The 25,159-nt window shown below is 34.6% G+C and overlaps 1 protein-coding gene across 6 annotated transcripts in view; it reads left to right on the top strand.

Annotated features, from left to right (window-relative positions):
* The window catches only part of CCSER2 (coiled-coil serine rich protein 2), a 67,979-nt gene that overhangs the window by 24,544 nt on the left and 18,276 nt on the right, over positions 1 to 25,159 (top strand). For all 6 annotated transcript variants that reach the window (XM_057421533.1, XM_057421532.1, XM_057421537.1 and 3 more), the window contains exons 4-9: positions 8,891 to 8,981; positions 12,087 to 12,249; positions 12,915 to 13,110; positions 21,873 to 21,956; positions 23,775 to 23,861; positions 24,365 to 24,463. In XM_057421533.1, coding sequence (XP_057277516.1) covers positions 8,891 to 8,981; positions 12,087 to 12,249; positions 12,915 to 13,110; positions 21,873 to 21,956; positions 23,775 to 23,861; positions 24,365 to 24,463 — 720 coding nt within the window. The remainder of the gene's footprint in view (positions 1 to 8,890; positions 8,982 to 12,086; positions 12,250 to 12,914; positions 13,111 to 21,872; positions 21,957 to 23,774; positions 23,862 to 24,364; positions 24,464 to 25,159) is intronic.

The following is a 25,159-nucleotide window of genomic DNA, read 5'->3' as shown; positions in this document are numbered from 1 at the left end:
GTAGTTAAGATGTAGAATAGAATCATAGAATAGTTAGAGTTGGAAAGGACCTTAAGATCATCTAGTTCCATCCCCCCTGTCATGGGCAGGGACACTTCCCACTAAACTCTGCCACGCAAGGCTCTATCCAACCTGGCCTTGAACACCGCCAGGGATGGAGCATTCACAGCTTCCCTGGGCAACCCATTTCAGTGCCTCACCACCCTTACAGTAAAGAACTGCTTCCTTATATCCAATCTAAACTTCCTCTGTTTAAGTTTCAACCCATTACCCCTTGTCCTATCACTACAGTTCCTTATGAAGAGTCCCTCTACAGCATCCTTGTAGGCCGCCTTCAGATACTGGAAGGCTGCTATGAGGTCTCCACGCAGCCTTCTCTTCTCCAGGCTGAACAGCCCCAACTTCCTCAGCCTGTCTTCATATGGGAGGTGCTCCAGTCCCCTGATCATCCTCGTGGCCCTCCTCTGGACTTGTTCCAACAGTTCCATGTCCTTTTTATGTTGAAGACCCCAGAACTGCACACAATACTCCAAGTAAGGTCTCACAAGAGCAGAGCAGAGGGGCAGGATCACCTCCTTCGACCTGCTGGTCACGCTGCTCTTGTTGCAGCCCAGGATACAGTTGGCTTTCTGGGCTGCGAGCACACACTGAAGCCGGCTCATGTTCATTTTCTCATTGACCAACACCCCCAAGTCCTTCTCCACAGGGCTGCTCTGAATCTCTTCTCTGCCCAACCTTCAGCTGTGCCTGGGATTACTCCGACACAGGTGTAAGACCTTGCATTTGGCATGATTAAACTTCATAAGGATTTTTTAATTTGAGGATTGTTTTGTTTTTAGTTAGAAACAAATATATTAAGCTGACTGTTTAAGAATAGAACTCATTAATCCTGTGAAGCAAGTCTTATTCACATTCCCCCAAAACCTAGCTAGGGTATAATTCAAATTAACTACACATAATTGACCTGATAGCAACCGTGCCCATGATATTCCTCTGAATTTTGAGGTTATGGTTTGGTTTCTTTCTCAGCGGGAGTTATTTGAAGCCTCTCAATTTTCCTTTAAGCTGAACTTCACACTGTTAATACAACTGCAAGTCAGTGGAGTAAGGATCATTCTCAGTTATTTTTGACAATTAACGGGGTGTGTAGCAATTACATATTGCTTTATAGTGTAAAGTGGTCAGTTATTTGAAGCAAATCTGTAAAAGTAATGCTAAACTTCTGATATTGGTAGACTTTCTGAAAACAGATTGGAAGCAATCTGTAGAAAAGACTGATTTTCCTCAGCCTCTACTTCTGTGCTACTACTTATGCTTACTGCTGATGGCTTTCCATTGTTGTGCTCCATAATAGATGGGAAACTTCCTGCTAAAAAGCTTCTGCCTATTTCAGAAAAAGTTTTTTTTTTTTTTCCTGGAATTCTGCAGGAAGATAGTCAACATGCTTCCCTCACCTTATTTCTTTTTTGTAGGTTGATTACCAAAGGCTAGATGGCACTGAAGGAATACTTTTTGTAGCAGTGGGGTTTAACTTGAACAGCATGTTTGGAAAGTGCTGTGGTTTATGAACTGGCGAAGTCTTAACAGAATAGTTAATATTTCTGGTTTTCTTTCTATCATGCTGTTAAGTTTCAGATTTCTGACTGGGTCTAATGGCTGGTTTTGTAATTAAAAAAAACTTTAAAAACCAAAGCTATAGTGGGTAACAACTTCTGCTAATAATTTCCTATCTACATTCAGTAAACCTAGGTAGAACACACAGTGCCTCTATAATGGTGTTTTCAAGAATAGTAAATCGGTATTTAAGACTGTTATGTCTAATTGTAAAACATAAAATATCTTTGATTTTGAGAATAAAGTTTGTTGCATTTGTTGTCTTGGCAACCTTCTGTTAGAGAATGTGAACAAAATGATGAAATACATGTTTGGATTTTGGGCTTAATTATCTTTAATGTGACTTGCAATGTACAGTGTTTAAAATAACTCCATTCCTAACCAGTTTTTGGTATCCTGCAGAGCTCTCTCTTTAACCTCTGTGGTTTTCTCTGTTTTGATAACTTTGTTTTTACAGTGTTTTTTTTTCTCTTCAGCCTATAGTATGTTATGTACCTTCCTATGTCTTTTTCTTCTGTCTGTTTTCTGCCTTCCCTTAACAGTTCAGTTCTTATTTAACATTGCCTTTTTGGAGAGTCATATTGAATTCCTATGTCTTTCCTTACTTCTTCTCTACCTGGGCTGTTGCAAAATGCGGAAAATAGCATTGACAAAGACCCTGGAAGTCTCCCTCTTCTCTGTTGTCAGCCTTCAATCATATTTGACGTTTGCAGTCATCTTTTATCTGCCCTCCAGATGGCTGACTCAGTCTGTTTAGGGTTTAATTTTAAAAGCTACTAAATTTTTTCATTCTTTAAGTACCTGAAAATACCCTTTTTTAGCTTCTATAGTGCTCTCAAATTCTGCAATTGCTCCTTGATTTTTTTGGGGCACATTTTCCCTTTGCTCGTGCTTATCTTATGCTTGTTGAACTTTTTTTCTGTGGTCTTTTTCCTCCTCAAAATATGTGTGTGTGTCTATAGATATTTTATTTTTTTTTTAATGAAAATCCAAAATCTTTAAATTTTAGCACCTCTGCATAGGAGATGCAGCATATGCAACTGCATAGTAAAGGGGTGTGAAAGTGTCTGGACTTTCATGCATCTAAAACTGTTATTTTTTTCTGAGCATATAGCACATCTAAGTTTTTGCAAAAGTGTGTTTGAAATAAGAAACAGTGCCCCTTTAGTATAGCATAAGACTAGTAATGCACTTTGACACTATAGAGACATAAATCACTTCTAGATGCAAAATAGTACAATTTCTTCTCATTTCAAATGTTAAAGCACAGAGAATCATATAAACACAGTATATTTTCACTATTTTTCCCAAATTATGCCAGCTCACTGCAGTGATCCCTACTTTCAGTGAAGTCAATGAACTCTTGGAGAAAATAAAAGGCATTCTGTTTTGTAAGTGCGACTACATGTTAATTGTAGTGTTCAAAGTTCACATTAGAAACATCCAGCTGGGAGATCTTAACAGCTGCAGAGACATGACTACTAATAATAAGGTAGTAGTATGTTTCATCTGGGATTTATAACTTTATATCCCACTGTCAACTGCTACATCTTCTGTTGTTTCGAAAGGCTTCCCCCATCTCCCTGAAGAAATTACTTTGATTGCTCTTTTCTCCTGTGTGGTATTATGTGAAATCAACATTGTTAAATTTATGGTAATATAATCATTGCCGTAGTATCATATTCCTGTTAAACACAGTATCATAGCTTCATTGTCATGCTGACATAGACACCAAACATTTCATTTAAATAGGATTTCTTCAGTAGTAAAATGGAGGTGACATCTGACCAGGATGTTTGACTTCTTTTTATGTTTTCCCCTATGGAATGTCACAAAGACATGTCAGCTTTAAATGATTTAGTGAATTTGACAACTGCTTTTCTAAATTTACAGAGCAGTTTGTTGTAATACAGAGATGCTAGTTTTTTTTCAAAGTATTTTTTTTTCCCCCCATATAATACAGTATTTTTAAAATGTTGTTTCATGTACTAATTATCCAAAAGACCTATAAAAGTAATGCTGGTATTTGGGAGATTCTGGCAGAAATCTCTTCAAAAGGCTTTTATTTATGGAGTTATATATATTTTTTTATTTTATTTTAGGACAATTTAAATGTCATTCTTTAAGCCATTGCTTAAAATTGATATGTTAATTAGCTTAACTGTCATAAACTTAAATGTCAAGCTTTCTTCTAGTCTGTGTCCATTAGATCTTTTTAACATAACAACTGAAGAAAAAATTTTGTGTGGACAAACTGCTTTATTTCATTTTTCAACAGTTTCAAAGAAACTGTTTATCCTGTTACTAAAAACTGAAAATCAGCTCAAGGTAGATGTAGGGAAAAAATAAGCATAAAACATTGTCCATAAAGACTTACAATGTTCAAAATAAGTAAAGCCCCTTTAACTAATGGAAGCCATAACCTTAATTTCATAGTGGTCATTACTGATACTTGCTATAATAAGTGTTCAACAAAAGGAATGCGTTGTGGTACTGCAAGAGTAACTACAAGTTTGAAGTCTGATCTAACCTAGTGGTGATTTGTTTGTGCAAAGAGATTAAAGTATGACTAAATAAATAGAACATGCTATAATGTGCTGTCATTCAGCAAAGTGACCTGTAATTACTGCTGTATTCATAGGTAAATAACTTTAAGATATATACTGGAAATAACCTAGCGTGTTTATCTTTCATAATATCCATCCAGTTTTAACAGTGAAGTTTTAAAATAAATTAGATTACCTTAATGTCAGATAAAGCTTCTATAAATGCATTGTCCATAACCTTGGAGAGTATTGTATGAATACTAACATCAAAACTAGGTGTGTTGGAAAGGTATTTATATACTGATGCTGTAGATGACGCATTATCTCTTGCTGCCAGCTTTTGAGCTTCTAGATGTGCTCTCTGTAGTTTCATTCGTCTTCCCAAAGTGGTGATATCTATCCTGTAATATTGTTGTTTGTAGTTTTTAAGGAGGTATAGTCTTCTGTATTAAATAATCTATATGCATTGCTCTTATAGTCTTTTTTGAACAAGAATTAAAAGATCAAAATAGGATATAGAGCAAACCACAGTGAAGAAATTTGAATGTGTATTCAATTTACTCACTACAGAATACTTGGCATCTGAGCTTTTGCTTCCATTTTCTACTGGCTTCAGAAATGCATAGTATTATTGAAATCAAGACCTAACTCACTAAATTGGTAACGAAAATAATTGTATATTTTCCTTTAACAGCTGATTTTGTAAAGGTAGAATAAATTAATGAGGTCTGAGATCTTAAATTGTGGAAAAAGTTAAAATATTGTTCCAAATATTCACCAACAGTTCATGACTACCTCAGTGCAATTTCCTTTCAAGCAAGATAGCATACTTTGGTATGAAAAGAAGGGTACTGAATTGGTATTTTGAGACTAGGCTTTTCTCATTTCTGTGAACACTGAAATTTTGAGGGTTGCTTATCTGGAATTGCTTTGCATTTTGCACTAATCCAATGCCCAACTTTATTTCTTTTGAATTCTAATGTAATATGCACTGTGTTATAAACTTTCACTAGTGCACACCTTGTAGGTTTAATAGGGAGGAAATGTAGGTATCTGTCCTTCTAATTTGGACATGTAATTTAGTTTTAGTTGCATTATATACTTAGTTTAAGAAATGGGAAGGCTAAGGATCGCGTATCTTGCATAGGACTTTTAAGCTAAATTGAACATAAGTTGGTGGGCTGAAAAATACTGCTCTTCAGTGGAAGAGAGAGCTTATGCTCATAGTCCGAGGAATTTTTAGAAAGAACTTTTAAAAAATATTCTTAGTGTCCATCATAATGAACTCGAGTAGAATTTATATTGAATATTAAACTTTTTGTCTTCAGAGTTTAGTATTATTTTGCATCTTGAGAAACATGTTCTGAATGCTACATGTCCAACAAACTAGGCAAAAAAACCCCTCAAGCTATTGTAGGTGAACTGCCGGTATATGCTTGATTAACCTTTGGTAAGACTTGGCACCTGTGGGCAGTCACTTCAGTAAGAATTTGCAGGACATTAAAATAAACTTGCAAAGTGTGGTGTAATTGTTTGCCAGCCTTACCTTTGCCTCTGTTTAGTCTTTTATCACCTCTTTATGCAGGGCAAGTGTTAACTGCTGTTGTAGTTCTCTGCTTGCTCAGTGTATGTGACTACTTATGCCACTAATCATACATGAACTGCTTCTCACCTAATGCTTTTCCTGCTCTGATGCTGTAAGAGAACAAAGCACTACTACCTCTGTTAACCTGAAAAAATTCTGGAGGGAGATCTTGGACAGCATTGTAGCTTAAGATTTCACAGTCCCAATTGTAGGTTGTGCCATCTTGAAAATCTTGTGCTAAATCAACCTTGTGAAGCTACATGCCCTTACAGCATGCATTATTCTTTTCAACTATACAAATAAAATAGGATTCATCTCTTACTGTAACTTTTAATAATTGCTGAAACATGTAATATTCTGTGGAGCTGGAGCTGATGCACTTCTGAAGATTTTGTTTCCTGCTCTGTTTTAACTCATTGCCCAGAGTCACTTCATGATGATAATTTGTTCAGCACATATTATTAACAATATTACTGCTGTGTAGTTAACTTCAATTCATTATACAGTAGTAATAACAATAGAAATCTGAAAATACAGCGTTTTTGTACTGATCTGTTGATGAAACCACGTTATCTTGCAGCGATCTCCAGATGATGTTGCTGACATGTACATTTACATTCTGTTTTCCAAGTAGATAACATTGGGAATAACTAAAAATTGAATTGACATGTGGTCTACCTATTACGAAAACTTCACAGTTGTGTTTTCCCACATGGAATCGCTTCAGTGTGGTGCAGGAATGTGTAATTAGGGAAGCATAATGAAATGTTCTGTTGACAGAAAAATGTATGGCATCTCAAATGCTGACCTTCTCTGACATCATTAGACTTGCGAATTTGTGATACAAAGAGAGTGAAGTGGCTTATCTAGGTTTATTAGTTGACATTCTGACACACTATGTTTTTATATTGTACTCGCTTTAATGCTTGTGCGTAGCAATAGCAAAAGTTTTCAACTTCCTTAGATGTTTGTGGCCATTATTTGTAATTTGTCATGCTCATTAATTTTCCTGCAGTAGAAGAAAATAATGCTTGCTCGCACTAATTTGGAAGATCAAAGCATGACAGAGAAACAATGTGTCAACTAAAAAACCAAAGCTACCTCTCAATCACACTTATATTTTGCAGGATTGTTTAAAAAATACATACTAGTTAAAATTCTTCTAGTTCCTGTATATATTTACTACTTTTTGTTTTAATTTAAATTTTTTCCAGGAAATTTGTTCTCCCAGATATTCAATCCACATTTCATTTAACTGGCTTCCATTTCTGTGAAGCTTTTCCATAGTGTTTTTTATTGTTTCTCATTTTTTTTCAAGTAAATACTTGGGATGCTGTATGTAAACAAAATATTTCAGGTAGGACTTCGACATACGAGAAAGCCAGATGGTTCTGTCTCAAGTATTCCATCTGTCCTTTCTAGTGTTTGTGCTTTACAAAGTACATATTAACTATTTGCATGTCATACTCTCCTTTCTAAGTCAATAAATAACTTCCCTGGCAGAATTGTAGAATGTTTAATGTTCTGTGTGTCACAATATCCAAAAACCTTAAAATATACTTAGCTTTTTTCACCATTTGGAACAAGCTTCCCAAGGGAAGTGGTGGAATCACCGTCCCTGGAAGTGTTCAAAAAAATGTGTAGATGAAGCCCTTAGTGACATAGTTTAGTGGTGGCCTTGGCAGTCCTGTGTTAATGGTTGGGTTTGATGATCCTAAAAGTCTTTTCCAACCTGACTGATGTTGTGATTCTATGATTTGTAATAAGATATACTAGTCCTTTGTGAACATTATAGGAAGACTGCTAAAGAACACTTAGAGCAGCAGTTGAGACATTCCTGTTGATGTTCTTCCTTTTCAGCTATGCATCTCTCACAAAGTGATCTAACAGTAGCCAGCAAAGGGATACCTTTCTAAGTGAATATTGTTTTGCAGTGTATTGGTAGTCCGTATGGAAGTATTTGGTTAAGTATTTAACAATCACTTTATTATCCAGTGTGACATAATTAGTAAAACACTTCATTTACTTTATGTTTGGCAAATTTTTCAATATTGTTCCCACATATCATCTGTAGGTGTAGCTATTAAACCCAAGGAAGAACTGCCTTTCTGCTTTTAAAAAAAGATACAGATGTGAAGTTCCTGAATCTGTTTCTGTGCCTTGAAGCAATGCCTTTTTTTTGTGGGATATGGAAAATAGAGCTCAATAGTTAAAATTTTCCTTAGACCTATTTTGTGTTGTAATCATTTAGTATTAAGTCCAGCCTTCTTTGAGTAAATAAGTAAAACGCATTCTGGGTTCTCCGGTCAACTTCCACACTTTGTTGCCTGATGTAGCTTTTCAGTAGCATGGTGCTGGCAGCATCCGATTGCTCCATAAGTTGGAATATTCTACAGCCTTCAACTCTTGAGTTTTTCCTATTTTGGTATTAAAGGAAGAGGGGTTGGTTTCTGCCTTTCTAACACTGAATTGGCTTGCCCTGACTACAGTCCTTTAATGCACCTGACTAACTACACGTAATATGTATAATTTCATTTAGTACTATCACACTTCATTGCATTTTTCTTGAACTATTAACACACACACATGCATTGTGACAGTTTGTTAGTTCCTTTAGAAACAGCTTTATGTGAACCACAATCTTAAAGATAAAAGGCAGCAGAGGTTAGTGCTGGTAGTAGCATATTTTGTTTATTGGCCCAAAAAGTCAAGGTGACATATAGGTTCCCCCTCTTCCTTTCAATGTTATGGTAATATGGTACTAGAGCCAAAATAAGCTGATAGAGCATCTTCTAAGTGAGCAAAATAATTTTGTTTTAAAATGCTTCCAACTGGGGGGAAGGCAGGATATTAATGAAAAGAAAAATCTGAAGTATTCCATAGGTGTGAGGCACAAAAATGTTTTAATCCATATTTATTTCAGCTAGCACTGTTACTGTATCATATTACTAGATGTGTGATGATTGTTGTTTGTATAAATTGTCTCAGGTAAAGTTGATCTTGGCCTCTAAAGAGAAGAAGCTGCTGGTAATATTGGATATGTGTACAATGCAAATGTAATAAGCCTTTGGAATAAGCTTTTTATGGCAGTAGGGTAAATGAAATATCATGAAAGCATCTGTATCTCGTATTTTCTTTCTTGCAGGATATCTTGAATAATCTTGATTCATGTGATCTTGAAGATGATGATCTCATGCTTGATGTGGACCTACCAGAGGACCCACCTCATGATAAAGGTTAGTAAATTAGCCAAGCAATCTTAATGTGAAACTGCAATATGGACTTAGGAGATTTTTTAATTGTATTTTTCTGACTTCTGATTTAATAAGACAATGTATTATTAATTTTTTTTCTGTAAGTAACACCTCTTTTCTGACATGTATGAAATGTAATATCGCTGTTCTGCCAATTACAACTCTTGCATTTGAAGAAATCTCAAGTTAGAAATTTTCTGCCTCTTGTAAAAATGCAAACTTGTTGCACTCTGTTTATTAAAATTATTTTGGTAGAATAAATGTCAAACTTTTAAGTTAGTCCTTCAGTTTCATGCTTCAGCTGCATTTGAAAATGCTAGAACAGCATTTTTTTAGCTTTGAATGACAGCCTTATTTTTTTATTATTCTTTTCTCCTACAGAATGACAATATATCCTAATATATTTTATGCAATTCAGAGTAACAGAAGCCTGAAGATTTACAATATGTTTTTTTCAAGATGTTTTTTATGCACTCTTGTGGTTAGTGTGTGTACTGGCAAACTTTTCATAAAGAGGGTAGTGGTAGCTAGATGCCCTTAAAATAATACAAATGCGGACTAGAATGAAGTAGGTAAGGGAGATTATTGTCATGGTTTCTCAAATCCTGTCCTGGAAAACCAGAGACATTTGCTTTTGGGCATTCCTGACCTATTAATAAAAATTGTTACTATCAAGTGATATGGGTATTAGCTTTATTCTCCAAGCTCAGTGGAGGCTAATATATTTTGAGGTGAATAGCAACATTGAATGTGGAGCACTGCAGCATCCTACCCTGTAATAACAGGTACAAGTGAAGACTCCTGTATGTATGTTGGATATGAAGCCAAATTATCAGTAAATAAATACAGAATGTACTATGTACCATGGTGGCACATCATGAAATGTGAAATTAATATCTTAAATCTCAGAATAGGTTTTCCAAAGGACTTCTGTGAAGGGTGCTTATTGAAAATAATGCTAATATTCAGCTTTTCTGCCCAGATAAGTGTACAGTTTTTATCTTTTTACTTTTGTAGTTTTCTAGAACAGTTAACAGTCCAAGCCTATGGGATATTCTTTCAATAAGGGTAATTCTAATTCTGTTGGGGAAAAACTAAGAAACATTTTTAAAGGGTAGATCAATTTCTTATAAGTTTCCTTGTTCATAAACATGCACTGCATCTGCATCAGTAATTCTATTTCAAATTACAAATTTAAAGAATATGTGCATTTTAAAGGTGAATGTCACAAAAAGAAAAAAAATTAGTTTCCCATTTAATCTAGACACAAATGAGAGATGACTTTTTTAATCCACTGCTTTCTAAATTTCATCAATATAATAAACTTAAATCCACTTCTACAGCTAAGTATCAATAATGTTTGTATAGCTGGAATATGCTTTGTGGCTGACAACCTGCTGTGTTTTTTTTTTTTTGTTTGTGTTTGTGGTTTTTGTGTTTTTGTTTTTTTTTTTTTTTTTTTTTTTTTTGGGGGGGTGGTTTTTTTGTTGTTTTGTTTGTTTGTTTGTTTGTTGTTTTTTTTGTAAGTTGAGTTTCCGCATAAAGTTAATATGGCATAAACTAGGTGCCTCTGGTATAGTTGTTTCTTGAAAGTACTGAATTAGCAAAAAGCATCTGAAAAGACAAATTCAAAAGCCACTTTCAGGCTTTCTTATAAGTAAACATGACTGCATGAAAAAGTCAGTGTCTCAATGTCATTTTATAAAGCTGGGAATCATAATAATGAAATCGCATATAAAATTATCAAGGGCTTGTTTTGAGTAGACCCAGTTGAATTTTCATGTGTTATGAGCTGTAGAAGGAAGCTTGGAAAGGAAAATAAATTTTCTGTTACTTTCGATGAACAAGATTATTTTCTTAACTAATTTTTTGATTATCAAAGTAGATGATAAAAACTGAATTGTAGGTATGAGTATTTGTTACAATAATATTTAACAGCGTTTGTTGCCAGCACTCTCGTAGTTATGTGCAACTTCAGTGACATTGCCTCTTAAGACTTTCCAGGTCCTCAGAAACCCTCCTTGTTTCACTTTGGAGTCTGGGATGCCGCTTAGACGCTATTTATAGAAACAGCTCTAGCTCAACAAGTATGCAGTGAGTGAGGATGGCAGTTTTAAATCACAGGGTAAAACTGGGCTCACTTCCCAACAACACGCAGGCTGGGAACTAAGCAGGAAGGAAGGCCTGTTTATGAACGTCTTGTGCGCAACTATGTCCGAGTAGGCAGCCGAATAAAACAATGTTTTCCTGTGTAGAGTTTTTCTCCTAGCAAAGAACTGACAATGTGAGCAAAAACTCCTTGGGTAAGTAAAGGAGCAAGTGTGATGGCAGGATAGCAGCTTATTACTTTTTTTTTTTCCTGTGTCTGACTGCATGGATAGCCTTAGTTTTGGCTTTGTTTCTTGTGGTTTACAAGCTTTGCCAAATACAGCTTTTGTTCCCTCAAGAAGTTCGTGGAATTTGCTCTGCTTTGCTTTGCAGAAGTTAGTGTTTTAAAAAGAGATTATTTTGTTTGTTTTTTTTTTTTTAAATTAGGCTTTCTGTCCAAGTAAGTAACGATTAAATGTCTCTGAAGTTGAAAAAAAAATACCAAGATAAATAGGATGAGAGATGTATGTATTTTAAAAAATGAAATGTTCTGTTTGGAATGAAGTACTGGCCTTTTTCTAAAATGTCATCTTTCTGTGTTGTTTGTTTGAACTTTTTAAAGGCCTGAAAATCCGTCAGTAAGAAAAACAGGAAAACATTACTCTTTGATTTTTTGTGTTTTTTTTTCTTCACCATAGCTCTGCCTCCTCCAAATGATTTTCTGCTTAAACTGAAAATACTGTTAAGGTTGATTTCTATAGTTTCTGCTACAGGTTACTGTTATTCTTGTAACAAGTTCATATGCTGGTAGAAGTGTGACATTGTTACAGAAATCTGCTTTACAGTTCTAAGATACATACATTTTTTAAATCAGTTAAAGAAAATAAAACCCCACAGATTTTACACTGTATGTTACCAGCACATACTCAAAATTTTATTTACAAGGTCTTAGGAACAAATTTTACAGCTGCCTTTTTTTTTTCTTTTAACCTTATGTAGAGGAATGTGAAAATATGAGCCGTTATGACAGACAAGACAGAAATGCTAGGCAACATCAGGAGGGATTTTGGAAAAGAGCACCACAGCAGCGATGGAATACGCAGGATCACTATCATCTTGGCCATACTGATCACTGTATCCATGGTAAAAATGATTTAAACAGGTAAAGAACTACTCTTTTATTCCAAATCATTAAAATACTGTCATGAGCAATCTATTTTGGCACTAACAGGTCTCAAGTAATACTGAGTACAAGACATTTTCTGAATAGTTTTATGTCTGTAAATACATGTGTGAGTGGGAGCATCACTGAGTTTTGTAACAATTTGTTTTCAATATTTTTGTTTCTGTCAAGGTTTTTAATCCTAGCATATGTTACTTGTGTTTATATGGTATTATAAATGCTTGACTAAATTATATGTTCTATGCAAAAACATTACACTGTCTTATTACTTGAATTTTGTAAGTTTAGAGAACTTTTTACTTATTCATGTGCTTTAAATTAAATGTAATCCTATAGTTCTTACAGGCTAGTTTGAATGACAGTTTATAGCAATATTTTTTAGGGTACTGGAGTTACTAGTCCCCAAGAGATGTGTGCAGAGTGGGGAAGAAAGCCCAACATTTAAGTGAAATAGCATTGGCATTTTCTGATTTATTTATTTTCTGCTGTATGCCACGGTATGTGAATATGGCCCACATTACATAACATTTCATTTTTTACTAAATGCTCTCTAGCTCTAGTTTGCAATTGCTGTGGTTTTAAAATATATATGTTTTTTGGTTTGTATTTTTTCCTTTTTTTTTTTTTTTTTTTTTTTTTTTTAGGGGATCAAACTACCTAGAATCTCCTGTTGGTCACTTTGAAAGCTATGGAGCACCAAATTTTTACCAGGCTCCTAGGCAGGTGGTGGGCTTACCAGAGACTACTGTGATGCTTGATGAAATGACCCTTCGGCACATGGTCCAAGACTGCACAGCTGTAAAAACTCAGTTATTGAAACTGAAGAGATTACTGCACCAGGTGAGCTGTTTAAATGGAACAAAAGCAGTGACATACATTTGAGAGTGAGCCTGGATGGCTATTATTCTGTTCAGGCTTATTAGGCTATTGTAATTTCTGTTATACACCGAATTACAGTGTTCAAGAAAATGTGCACTTTTTACTTCCGTCTAAATGAGTACTTTTTCTGCTTTTTCACTACTTTACTAACTGCAAAAAATATTAAATATTGGATTACTGTTCTGCTTCTCTGAGGAAATAATGCTAAATAAGAGAGAAATATCAGTGGATGTCAACACAAGCTTTTATTTATAAAATATTGTATATCCTTAATAAGATCCTAAAAAGCTGGGAGAAAAAAAATTATTAAAAAATGCTAAAATCAATCCCATTGATCAAACTTCTGTTCCGCAAGTCAATGCTAATAGCTTCTTTTTAAGAAGGTATTTGTTTTTCTTACTCTTTTCATCTTCTTTGTGTGTTTTGATAAGAAGCTGAGTAAATCCTACAGGGTCTTCTCTATTAGAAGTGCTCAAATTTAACCTTTCCAGTGTATGAAATTACTGAATTGTTATAACCTTTTAAGGAGCTTTTCCATTTCACTCAAAACTTGGCAAATTGTGGGAGCTGGTAAACTGCTGGACGACTCCACAAGAAGTATGGCATTTCAGCTACAAAAATTGCTTAGCTATTAAAAAAAAAAAAGTCGATGAGACATTTTGGAGTCATAGACAAATTAGCATTGAAAAGTATCTGTATGATGTTCTCTTTAACACTAGATATACTTCCATTCTTTTTCTAACAGGATAATGTAGTGTGAATAAGTTTGTGTCTTAAAAGTAAGGTACTAAAACAAAACAGCAAAACAAAAAGCAAATCAACCTAGAGGCTACTTAAAGGGTATGACTGTGCCTGCTAGAAATGTGACCATTTGTTTCTTGTGGTAACCAAGAATGCTGGAGATGTTTTTCCACTGACAAAATCAGAAATGCAATTGGAACAAAAATTATGTAGTGTCAAAGGAGAGAGGGTGTGTTCTTAGAACTTAATGCCTCGGTAGTGGACAGCGTGAACTGAGACTCCCAACAGCCTCACGCAGACAATTAGTACATGAGGTAGCAATAAACTCTTTATCCAGAGCTTTAACCCAAGCACAATTAAACAACTAGATAGATGATCTGCCCATGTGTAGTTCATTATGTAAAGGTGTGCATGTTGCAGCCAAATAATGTGTTGCATGCAGAATGTTGAATTTTAAATCTCACTCTAGTTTATAATAGCCAGATTTCTATAAAACTTACAGAAAACAAACCTTCTTGCCTCAGGTAGCTCAGATTAAGCTTTTTAAAAAAAAACCTTAAAATCGCAGAAGAAACTGTTACCTCCCAAGGTGTATGTTCTTCAGAATTTACTGCTTCTCTTGCCAAAAGCTTGATCTTCTCCCCTTCCTCCCTGTAAGTGTGAGTTTTGTAACAATAAATATATTCTTCCCTTCAAACTTTGCCAAGCGTACTTCTCTATATTTTCCTGACCTAAATGTCCCCTTTCTTGATTTGCTGCTTCCAAAACTCATCAATGGACTTTGGAATGTTTATTCTACTCTTGTGTACTTTTTAATGTGTTATCTTTTTGCAGTTACAACTTCTAGCAATATTATTTAATTTGGATAGGTAGAAGTAGAGCTGTAGTCACATCTTAGGCATGAGGGCTCACAGGAGCAGTTACAGCAAGATAGTAAGATACACTAATTAAAAGCAATTTTATACAATTATCTAATCAACGGTATTGGGGCTTACTATAGAACATAGCGTGTAATGAATATATACCTAGCAGACTCCTAGGGAAACTTAATGTGCTATACTGGATTCTTGCTGTGATGGTAGTTCACATAACTGTATATAAATTATCTTGACTATTGCTGCAACAGCAAGGGTTTGGTGTTGTGTTGCCAATTCTGCTTGGAAAAAATAAGTAGTTCTTTGAATAGTCTAGCCTTTTCTGAACCCCGTGTGACCACAGTACACATGCTGTTTACTTACTCCTCACATGCTGCCCTCTTTCTGTATCTTCAAATAGTGAAACCAGGAATAGGTGTTTTATCTCATGCAGAGGTTTAAAATTTTCACTTCAGTAAGTATAACCTCTGACAGGGCAGTAATGTTCACTCTGTAGGAGTTGGTATAAAAATGTACGTTCTTTTTTTGCACTAAATGCAGTTGTAACTGTTTACAGGAAGAGTTGAACTACTGGTGAATGTTCTCGCTTAATATTTAACTGGAGCATTAACTTTATATTGTAAAAAGAAAATGCTTTGGAAGTCTAACTCTAGTAATAATTGACATCTAAATGTTAATGCCTCTTAAACATTGACTGAGGTACTCAATTTGCATGCTTAATAGAAATAAGTTTTCTTCTGATCTTAAAAATATCTTCCTGCTTCCTCCTCAGTTTTTTAAACCTGCTACTCAACTTGCCTGATGAGGCTACAGAGCTAAAGTGTTAGAACATCCTTTTTAAAATAAGAATTGTACTATTTCTGGTGCCCTAGAGCCTTTGATCTAGGCAAGGATTGACCCATTCTCTGTAGTAACTTCCTCTCAAGACTGGCAGCAATGATTCGCAACCATCTGTCTTATCTCAGATAAGCACTTACTGATATTTTAAGGAGAACTGAAAGATGAAGAGGTTCACAGGGCCATGAGATCTGTGAAGCCCTTTTTTGGGGGAGAGGCAAGTTTTATATATTTCTTTTCAACTCACCATTCATGAATGAAAAAAATTTTCAAGTACAAATCTTTATTGTAACTTATCAGGTAGGACTAGTCCATTTATATGAAGAGGTATGAATGAATGTGTAATCTATAGTGTGACATTGTTAAATGTACCAATATGTTTTTGCTGAGGCTTTAGATTAGTAAGTCACATACCTTTGAAGTACATATTCATTGTGTTCCCTTTTTTTTGCATCTGTTGAGATCTGCAGGAGATACTTATCTTTGTTATAAGAGGCCTGAACAAACAGATTTAATGAATGAAATACGAAGGTTTGTGTCATGTATTAAGTTGTATGAATTGCACCTACAATTGTTACTTTTTTCCTTAGCCATGAAGTAGTTCACCTCAGTGACTTAACTATAATTGAAAGAGACAGAACCAAAGAAATAACAAACAATAGCAGGTAAAATTGGAAAATTTTGAGTTTAAACGGTTAGCTGTTGGATCATTGTTGTAACAGCTGGGCAGTGGAAACTGTATGACAGTTGTCTGCAGCAGTATTTGAGTGAAGCTACACTCAAAATGCCAAGTAGTGAGCATGTGAATAGCAGCCCCTAATTGATGGACACTTAATTTTTTCTGTGTCTGTAAAAAAATGTTAGCCGAGGCTACTGTTCAAACGAGAAATTTGTACCAAGGAAAACTTTGATTTGGCATTCAAAGGCTAGACCTTGAGAAAACTTTAATAAACCTTGGTAAACTTTAGAAATATCAACTTCTTCATGAACTGCAGATGCTGGAATGTTGAAAGAATTTTAAAGATTAAATTATTAGTATACTGTTAGTAGCATATTTTTTAAAAAATCCTGGGGATTAAAAGGTATCTTAGGCTGTTAGGGAACAAGAAGATAATTTCTGAAAATGCTTTTGCTTCTAATGGGTTACTTTTTGTAAAAGAAGACCTTAAATTACATTAGTATAATGAAAACAATTATTGTTGTTAAGCTTTGAGCTTTATATTTTCTTCTGAGGCAATATGGGAGGAGGTCTCTTCTGAGAGAGGATACCCTTTATCTCATCTCTTCTTCTAGAAGTTCTGTACCTTTTTTTTTTTTTTGTGTGTGTGTGTTTTTGGGTGAAGCCTGAAAGCAATATTACCCAAAGCAAGCAAGGGGAAAAGGGAAGATGGAAAGAAAAGGCAGTAACAACATCTGCACTGTCTGTATGCTGTATAGGAAGCACGTGTTTATAATGTTGAAATATATTCCAGGATCTCTTACAGTCTCTTTAGTCATGGAGCTTGACTTTTCTTTTGATTGTTGGTTTGTTTGTTTGTTTTGGGGTTTATTTATGGTTTGGTGTTTTTTGTTGTTTTTTTTTTTTTTTTTTTTAAAGAGAGGCTCAGAAGATGAGAACATGTAACTGCTGAGAGTTACAGGCCAGTGTGGCATTTTTGAGCTGTTGAACTGTTTATCAGCAAAAATACTGCAGTGCTCAAAGCCCACCAGTCCATTAGGTAAACTGCTGCTGTGTATAATCAGCACAGTAGGTTAGAAAGTTAGCAAGGTTTTTATTAGGATGTTCATGACTAAATACTTGTATCTGATACTACTCTTGGTAAGCCAAATACTAAACACTGTAGTGACAGGTTATTATTTATGAAGTGCAAGTCAGTTCTTTAGGAATTTGGGAAGGTAAAGCAAACACAGAGATATATGTGTGTCATTCATTCTGGAGATTTCACACAAAACACTGGCATGAGACCATGTTAAATACAGCCACTCCAAAATATTAATTTCAATATGTGGCTGTTTGGGTGAGTTGTGCTGTACCTGTGACAGTCACGATGGAGGGTTATTCCCATAACCTTTATGATCTTGGGATGGATTAAAAATGACATGAAGACTTGAGAAGTGTCTTGGACATGTAACATTTGGAACCGGGTATGTAAAAATGTTTTAAATGTAGAAAAATAATTGTCCAGAGAAATAAGGTGCATGACAGCATTATCACTTAGGGAAGAAAGGATTGTTACATATTTTACCTATACGTACAATTAACAACTGTATCTCTAGATTTCACTGAGTTTGTCCTGAAACAGTAAAATTGACTGGTTTCTAAAAATCTAAGCTGATGATACTAATTTTCTGAGTAGGTCCCCTTTGAAAAGAAATGAAGCTGAAATGATATTCAATCTGAAATCTGACTACTTTGATAGTCAAATCCTTTGGATTTCCTACATAGGCACTTAGTATCAAATATAAATAGTAAGTAACCATTACAGAAACCATTGCAAAATACCCTACCAAGAAAATCATCTTAAATTTATTAATAACTACATAAAGAGAACAGGTAGCTGGGGGTGTGTGGAATCCACACACAAACTCCCTTCAAACTCTTTTAGAATACTCCAAGACTAATAGGTTGCTCTGGATAAAAAGCTTTACACTAACTTTTTGAAGACAAGTGTGAAGAGGTATTTTGTAATTGCTTCTGACTCCAGTTTTTGCTGTAACTTTATAAGCCACTTTAAAACATGAGGCATGTGATTACCTCAGTTTGTTACATAGGGATCACCCAAAACTGGACAAAAGCTGAAGTGTATGCTGTTGACTTAAATCCAGCAAAACCTTTCCAGTAAATGTGATTGAGTTGAAAATCACTGTAGACAAGGAGTGACTCAAATGGGTTGCTGATAAGCATAGCACCAAAAAAAGGACTATGAAATAATAAGTTGCTGCCATAGTACTTGACTGTTTCTTAAATGAGCAATGTTCTTGATTAAACATCATATGCAAATACATGTATATATGAATTTATATCTGGTTAAAATAATCAAGCCCGTAACTGAAGACTGTTCCGTAACTAATTAAATGGGAGTGTCTGCAACATTAGTCCTCTGTCAATTTACATACTGCAAGTTATTTTGAGCCCTAATCTGCAAGTGATGTTTAAAAGTAACTGTACTGGGATTATCAGAATGTATGAGGTTTCAGTTGTTTGTTGCAATGTTTTAAATTTAGGAAATAGTTACAAATATTGACAACTGTTTCTTCCTTCTGATGCTGCTGTTTTTCAAAAGCCATTTTCTGCTAAAGCAATTAAAATGTTTTGTTGCTACTTACAAGTAATAGTTTTTCAATGCATTTTGTAAGCATTTTTTTTTTAATATGACTAACAAACTATTCTGAATTCTTGTTTTTGCAAGCATCTTTTATATTTGGCACAAATGAGGCTAGTGCAACTCCTCTGAAGATGTAATTATACTGTAATAAATAATGTTTTCTACTATTATAAAAATGTTGGTGAGGTAAAAAAAACAACTGGTAGCAGCATTTTATAGTGTCTATTGCAATGTCATGATATCTTTTTATAAAGCTTATTGTTATTTTACCTAGAGGTTAAAAGTATATGTTTTTTCAAAGTTTCTGAAATTTGATGATATCTTAGTGTATGATTTCTAGGCTACCAAAAATAGCACATGCATATAACCAGTTGCTTTTATCTTGTAATTCTGTTGTCTATTTGCGAATTCAAATCTTTGGGGGGGGCCTTTTTGTTTTTTTTTTTTGTTTGGTTAGTTGGTTTTGTACATGGATAACCTTTATCCTGATAATTTCGTCCTCCCCAGTCTCATTTTAGCAAAACGATAAGCAGGAAGGAAAAAGCCGAGCAAGACCATAGCTTAATCTTAGCATTTGTTCACAACTGGATTCTTAAAGTCCCGCAGTTAGTGTTAGAACTGAATTTTATTTCCATTGATCTGTGTGCATTACATGTGTTAAGATAATTAAGACAGTAGTAAGGGAATTGATGCGAATGAACTTGTTCTTGCTTTGCTAGTGAATATTAGTCAGGTATATTGTTGGAGTACTTGATTTAAATCACCAGAGAATCACCAGAGGATAGTAACATACTAGGTTACTCATAACATACTCATACACACTCTTCTGTGTTTTTTCCATTCCTTTGATTAGTCTTTCACAATTATAAATGAGACCATCTATTGTAGCTTTTCTTATGAGTGCATGTGTTTGCATGAATAGTTATTTAAAATAAGCAATGTTGATGAATTGTAAAATATAAGAAATATAGTTCTTTTATATAAAATAAAACAAAGTATATGTTAATCTGTAAATGATTCTATGATTCTAATTACTCATTTCCTCGAGCATTTTATAAATATTTTTAAAATGTGTTTATTATTTTGCAAATTATTTAAAAATACTGTATTAGAAGTTGTTCATAACATAGACTGTAAACTACTGCTTTGTCAGCCTGTCATTTGCTGGTGATCTGCCCAGAAGGGACAAACTGCTACTTGTGAATTGAACGCAGCTGTGTGTTGGACAGAGTAAGCTGAAATATTTGCTATGCTAAGGAGTCAGAAGCCTTGAAATTTGACTGCTCTCACAATTAATAGCATTTAAAAGGAAGGGGAAAAAAAAGGCCAAGAATTAAAAAGAAAAAGCAAAACCCCTCCAAAAACCAACCAACAACAGTAACAAAAAAAAACCACAAAGCCAACACAAAAAAACAAGCCAAATAGAAACAAACCAATACAAATAACTGCAAATTATAAAATTAAACCTAAGTGAAATTAAATTAACTGTCTGTAGTGTGGTAAAAGCAATTTGGAATTGTATGATAGTTCTTGGTACTCTTACCATTTAAGACTGCTGTTGGTTCTGTATATTTTGGTTGCAAGTAATTGGTGACTATCGGAAAAAGTAAAAATTAAATTGTTAAAAGTTCATTTAACTTAATTTTTTGCTTTTTTGCATCTGGGCAATCTCAGTGTTTCTCCGCAATTTAGTTAAATTTGTCAGAAATATTTCTTATGGATTAAAAAGGAAAAAAAGATACCTCACAAAGAACATATATAGTCTATTGTTGGTTTTCCCTTTAATTGATCCTTAGCATTTGAGCAGCAGTTTTACTCTTGTGGGTTTTGAGGAGTTGCTGTCTAAGGCTTAGAGTGGTTTTAAACAGGTTTTGAAACATGCTGCTCTCATATTCTGCAAATTCAGTGTTAAGCAGTGAGGTCATTGGGTAAAGATACTTCAGTCTGTGAACCTGAAAAAATATAAAGTAAAAGATTTGTTTATTTTGTATTTAAGGAGGTAGCAGATGGAGATGGACAGAGAGGGAGGTGGGGGAAAATAAACCTTTTGACATCAAGGAAATGGGGTAATGATATTCCATGACCAAAAAAATAACTGTACTGTCATTTGATATCACAGTGATTAGTCAGGACATCATGGGACAAACCTGAGAACATATCACAAGAATAAACCATCAGTTTGTTCAGTCTGTGACTTGACTATGCAACCTACCTCAACCTTTTGAGGCTTGAGTGCCACAGGTTTGAGTACTGCACATAATGGCTCTGTGTTCGTGTTTGTCACTGGAGTGTAAGTGCTTCAGGACATACCTATGCAATCATCTTTTGGCATCTTTGGTTGTTATTTCTATTTCTACTTGCTGTGCTTAATTTCAGAATTCATGGCTGTCATGGCAGGGGAAAGAATCGTTTTGTGTAGTTAGTTTTTATAATTGATATTTAGTTCTGATGGCTGTGAATTCGTTTTGTATTAGTCTGCACAGTAGCAAATGTTGCTTTTTTGGTTAAGAATTCCTACCTGAAATGTTTTGGCTGTATATTTTGATACTGCTCAGACATTTGAATAGATGCTAAAGGAAACAAAGCTTTTAAAATCACATAGCATCACCGTTCCTTCCTCGTATAATACATTTGAACACAATGGCCAAGTTGTGCCAGATTTTTGTGCAGAATCATCATACTTTGATATATCTGCAGCTGTTCCTTGAGCTTTGTGAGGAAAGGCTGTTCATGACCCTTATTTGGACACTGTACACATGCTGCAGCAAGGGAGACTCTCCTGTCAGGGGAGGGAAAAAAAAAGGAAAATTCATGGTGGCAGAGTTCAGATATTGTGACTGGTTCCACAGAGAGGTGATGTATCTCCATCTTTGACAGCAAGTTTGCAAGGGAGTTGTTTCAGCAAGTAATTTGATGTCTTGTTCTTGGTTGTATTCTCTGATAGAATGATGAAAATGTGTCACTCCAGGATATTCGACTCTCAGTTCCGTCAAGTCCAGAACTGCAAGAACCTGAAACAATTTTTAAGGTAAATAACACCAATTTACTCTACAGGATAAGAGATACAAACCTGTTTGTGTTTTAGAAACACAAAACAAAAATGTGTATAACTATGTAGTGTTTCTTAAACACTTTAATCTTTCCAGTTTTGTTAAAATAGGTTTATTTGACCTTTTAAAATGCACACTTACAAATGCTAGCACAGTTTAGATAATTAACATAACTTATGTTTTGGTGTTTGTAGCAATCATGTGGGGATTAACAGTGTAACTTCTTTCAAAAGTTTTCTGCCTACTTGATAAGTGTTAGAATTTGAAAAGAAAATTTTTGCTTTAAAGTGGAATCCTACAGTATTACTCAGTTACTTACTCTGTTTCCTTATGTTTATTGTAACTTCAGTTTGAAATATCTTTAAAGTAGATTTTTCCCTGAGATAATGCAGGTATTGCAGATGTAACCAATGTGAGCTCCACAGTCAAAGATGAGTTTATTTTTTTAGAATGGGTATTAAAGGGAGAAGCAATCACAATGGATGTTCCAAAAAGTATTATCTTTTATGGTCACGGACTTGTAATGTCATGCTTTCTACAGTGGTAAGCTTTTCTAGCATTGCTTGGCTCATATTGTAAACTCAGTATAGAAAGATCACTGATCCCGCACTCTATGCGAGGGGAACAGTACTTGCTGAAGAGCCAATGGAATTAGAAGTACTTCTTGAAAGCGAAGAACACTTATTTCTGTTTGAAGGTCATCTGTCCAAAACCTGTTTCAGGGTTTAAGAGGCTTGCCAAAGCTATAGATCCATATACATCATCTTTTAGCAACCCTGGTTTCTATTAACCATGTTAACACTTAAGCTGTCAGTTTTCTTTAACTGTTGTCTGATGTATTTGTTTTGCCTGTGATTCTACAGTCATCCCCCTCAAACTCTCAGAATCTTAGTCTTAATTCCTACAGGAAAAAGTATTGCTTTTTAACTTCTTAACAAAAAAATGCTAGGATTAACTGACTTCTTGAGTTGTTACTTCTTAAATTGATATTGGGATATGGTTTGAAAAAATTCATATCAAATCGGTCTGGGTATTGTTCTAAAGCAGTAACTAATAAAATCTTTGGTGAAACTGAAGTAGTAGATGTATTCTACTAGATTGAAGTATGCCCCTTAAATTATGGCCTAGCCATAATGGCACAGTTATAAAATACATTGAAATGACATTATGATGAAAAATTGTAAAAAAAAAAAAAAAAAAAAGGGGGGGGGGGTGAAGGGAGTCAATATTGCATATTTACCAATTTTTTGACTTCTGAACTTTGCTACTAAAAAGTCTTCAATTTTTAGTAGGATATATTCAAATCAGTTATGCTGTTTTCTTGCAGTAAATGTACTTATGCATATGTTGCTAAATGATTTTTTCTTGTTTCTGTAGGTTTATATTAATGATTTTTAAATAGCCATTCACTTAACCTTTAACCTACAGTATATCTTCTTGTTGGATAATGAGAACTATAGGTAGAGTTTGGTGGCTAGGGTTGTTCATCTACCTGATGCCAGTTGCTTGTACAGCAGATTAATTACTGTGTGAAAAATACAGTTAATTTACTTACTCTGAAAATCTAGTGGGTCAGCTCAACTCAGTCTCTTATGGGGACTTAACAGTCAAGTTTCATCATTCTTCAGGTTATATGCCTACAGCACATCTCACCACATGAATAGGAAAAGGAAAGCACGTGCTAATGTTACTGCCAATCCTCTGTGAACGCCTGATGTAATATGTCCTGTAGAGGTATAGATTTAGATTGTTTAGCCCTTATAGAAACCCCTGTATTGCCCACTGTTCTATTGCAGATGGATGATCTGCTGAATGAGATCAGGCAGCTTAAAGATGAACTGAAGAAAAAGGATGAAACAATCAACCAATTAGAGCATCAACTTGTAAGTATAATGCTAACCGCTTAACGAAATCCCAAGCGTGCACTACAGAGTGTAACTTCAATAGGTAATTCTTATGAAGGATTTTAGAAGGCTGAATGTCTCATTTTTTCTGTATGTTTGCATTATAACAAAGGTAGATTTGGGTTCTGTTTAGAATCATCTCACTCATCTGTCTGTGAAGGTTCAGCTAACAGACTGATTCTACATTTCTAGTGTGTAATTATTGAAAGGCAACTTAAAGAGTGTGGCGCCTCAGAAATTTAAGTGAATCAAAAACACTTACCAAAAATAAACATTTATTTTAGATAATTTCTAAATATACTTTTGGAAAAGAAGCAGTTGTACAGCACTGTAAATACTAGTTTCTACAGTTTACTTGTATTGTGCTGAACTGTCAAGTAATACATGGTATTTGAATACTGGGCCTTGAATGTGCTTTTCTAAGAGACTTATTTTCTAATAAATTCTCCTTTTTTTTTTCTTTTTTTTTGGGGGTGATTAAGGCTACTAGGTCTAACTGCCAGAAAGACAGTCAAAAACCTTCAGGGGCAACATGCATGTATGCTGATAAATTTACGCAAACCTCCTGGAGGAGGAGTTCTGTGAGTAAAACGTGCTGTTTCTTCCTGGGTGTGATTTTCTGCATTTCATTCCTCAGTTCTACTACTTTTGCAGCCGCACAGATTGGCCTTGCTTAAGAGATTCTGTGCTGTCTGTGAGTGGTATCCTTCCTGCTCTTCATCTCTTGCATTCTTTTGCAACCCTTTTATTTAAACATTTATTACAAACATTCCTTTTAAAATAAGAAGTCTTCTCTTAAAATAGTCTCCCATTGCGCTATGTAAGTTACAGTCAGTCCAAGCTGTATATCTAATCCTATATAACATATTTTCCTATATCCTTATTTTAAAGTCATAGGTATGTGTATTTGTTTTTTCTATAGTTAAAGTTTCATTGTTGACATTCTCACATTTACTGAGGAAAAGCAACAATGTAATCTAAGTTTCTGTCCATGAGTGTAAAAAGAATGGTTAATCTTTTATTTTCATATTTTTAAATTTTTTATTTTTATTTTTATCATTTATTTGAATAACTGGAATCATTCAAAAGATAATTGGTTGAAAATAACTTTGGCAAAGGGCATCTTCATTCCCATATTTTGTTGCATGGGTCACGTTTGCTTCATGTATCTTCATGGAACACTACTAAAATGCCTAAGATGGGGGAGGGACAACATATTTAGTATTAAATAATAATGGGGAATTAGCTTTGAATGATAAAGAAGCATTTTGTCAGTT

This window comes from Pezoporus wallicus, unplaced genomic scaffold, assembly GCF_028554395.1.
Source record: "Pezoporus wallicus isolate ANWC-B61680 ecotype Strahan unplaced genomic scaffold, APGP_CSIRO_Pwel_v1 contig_4816, whole genome shotgun sequence".
In the NCBI taxonomy this organism is placed as follows: Eukaryota; Metazoa; Chordata; class Aves; order Psittaciformes; family Psittacidae; genus Pezoporus; species Pezoporus wallicus.
Note: the sequence above shows the minus strand (reverse complement) of the source record. Positions and strands in the feature narration are given on the sequence as shown.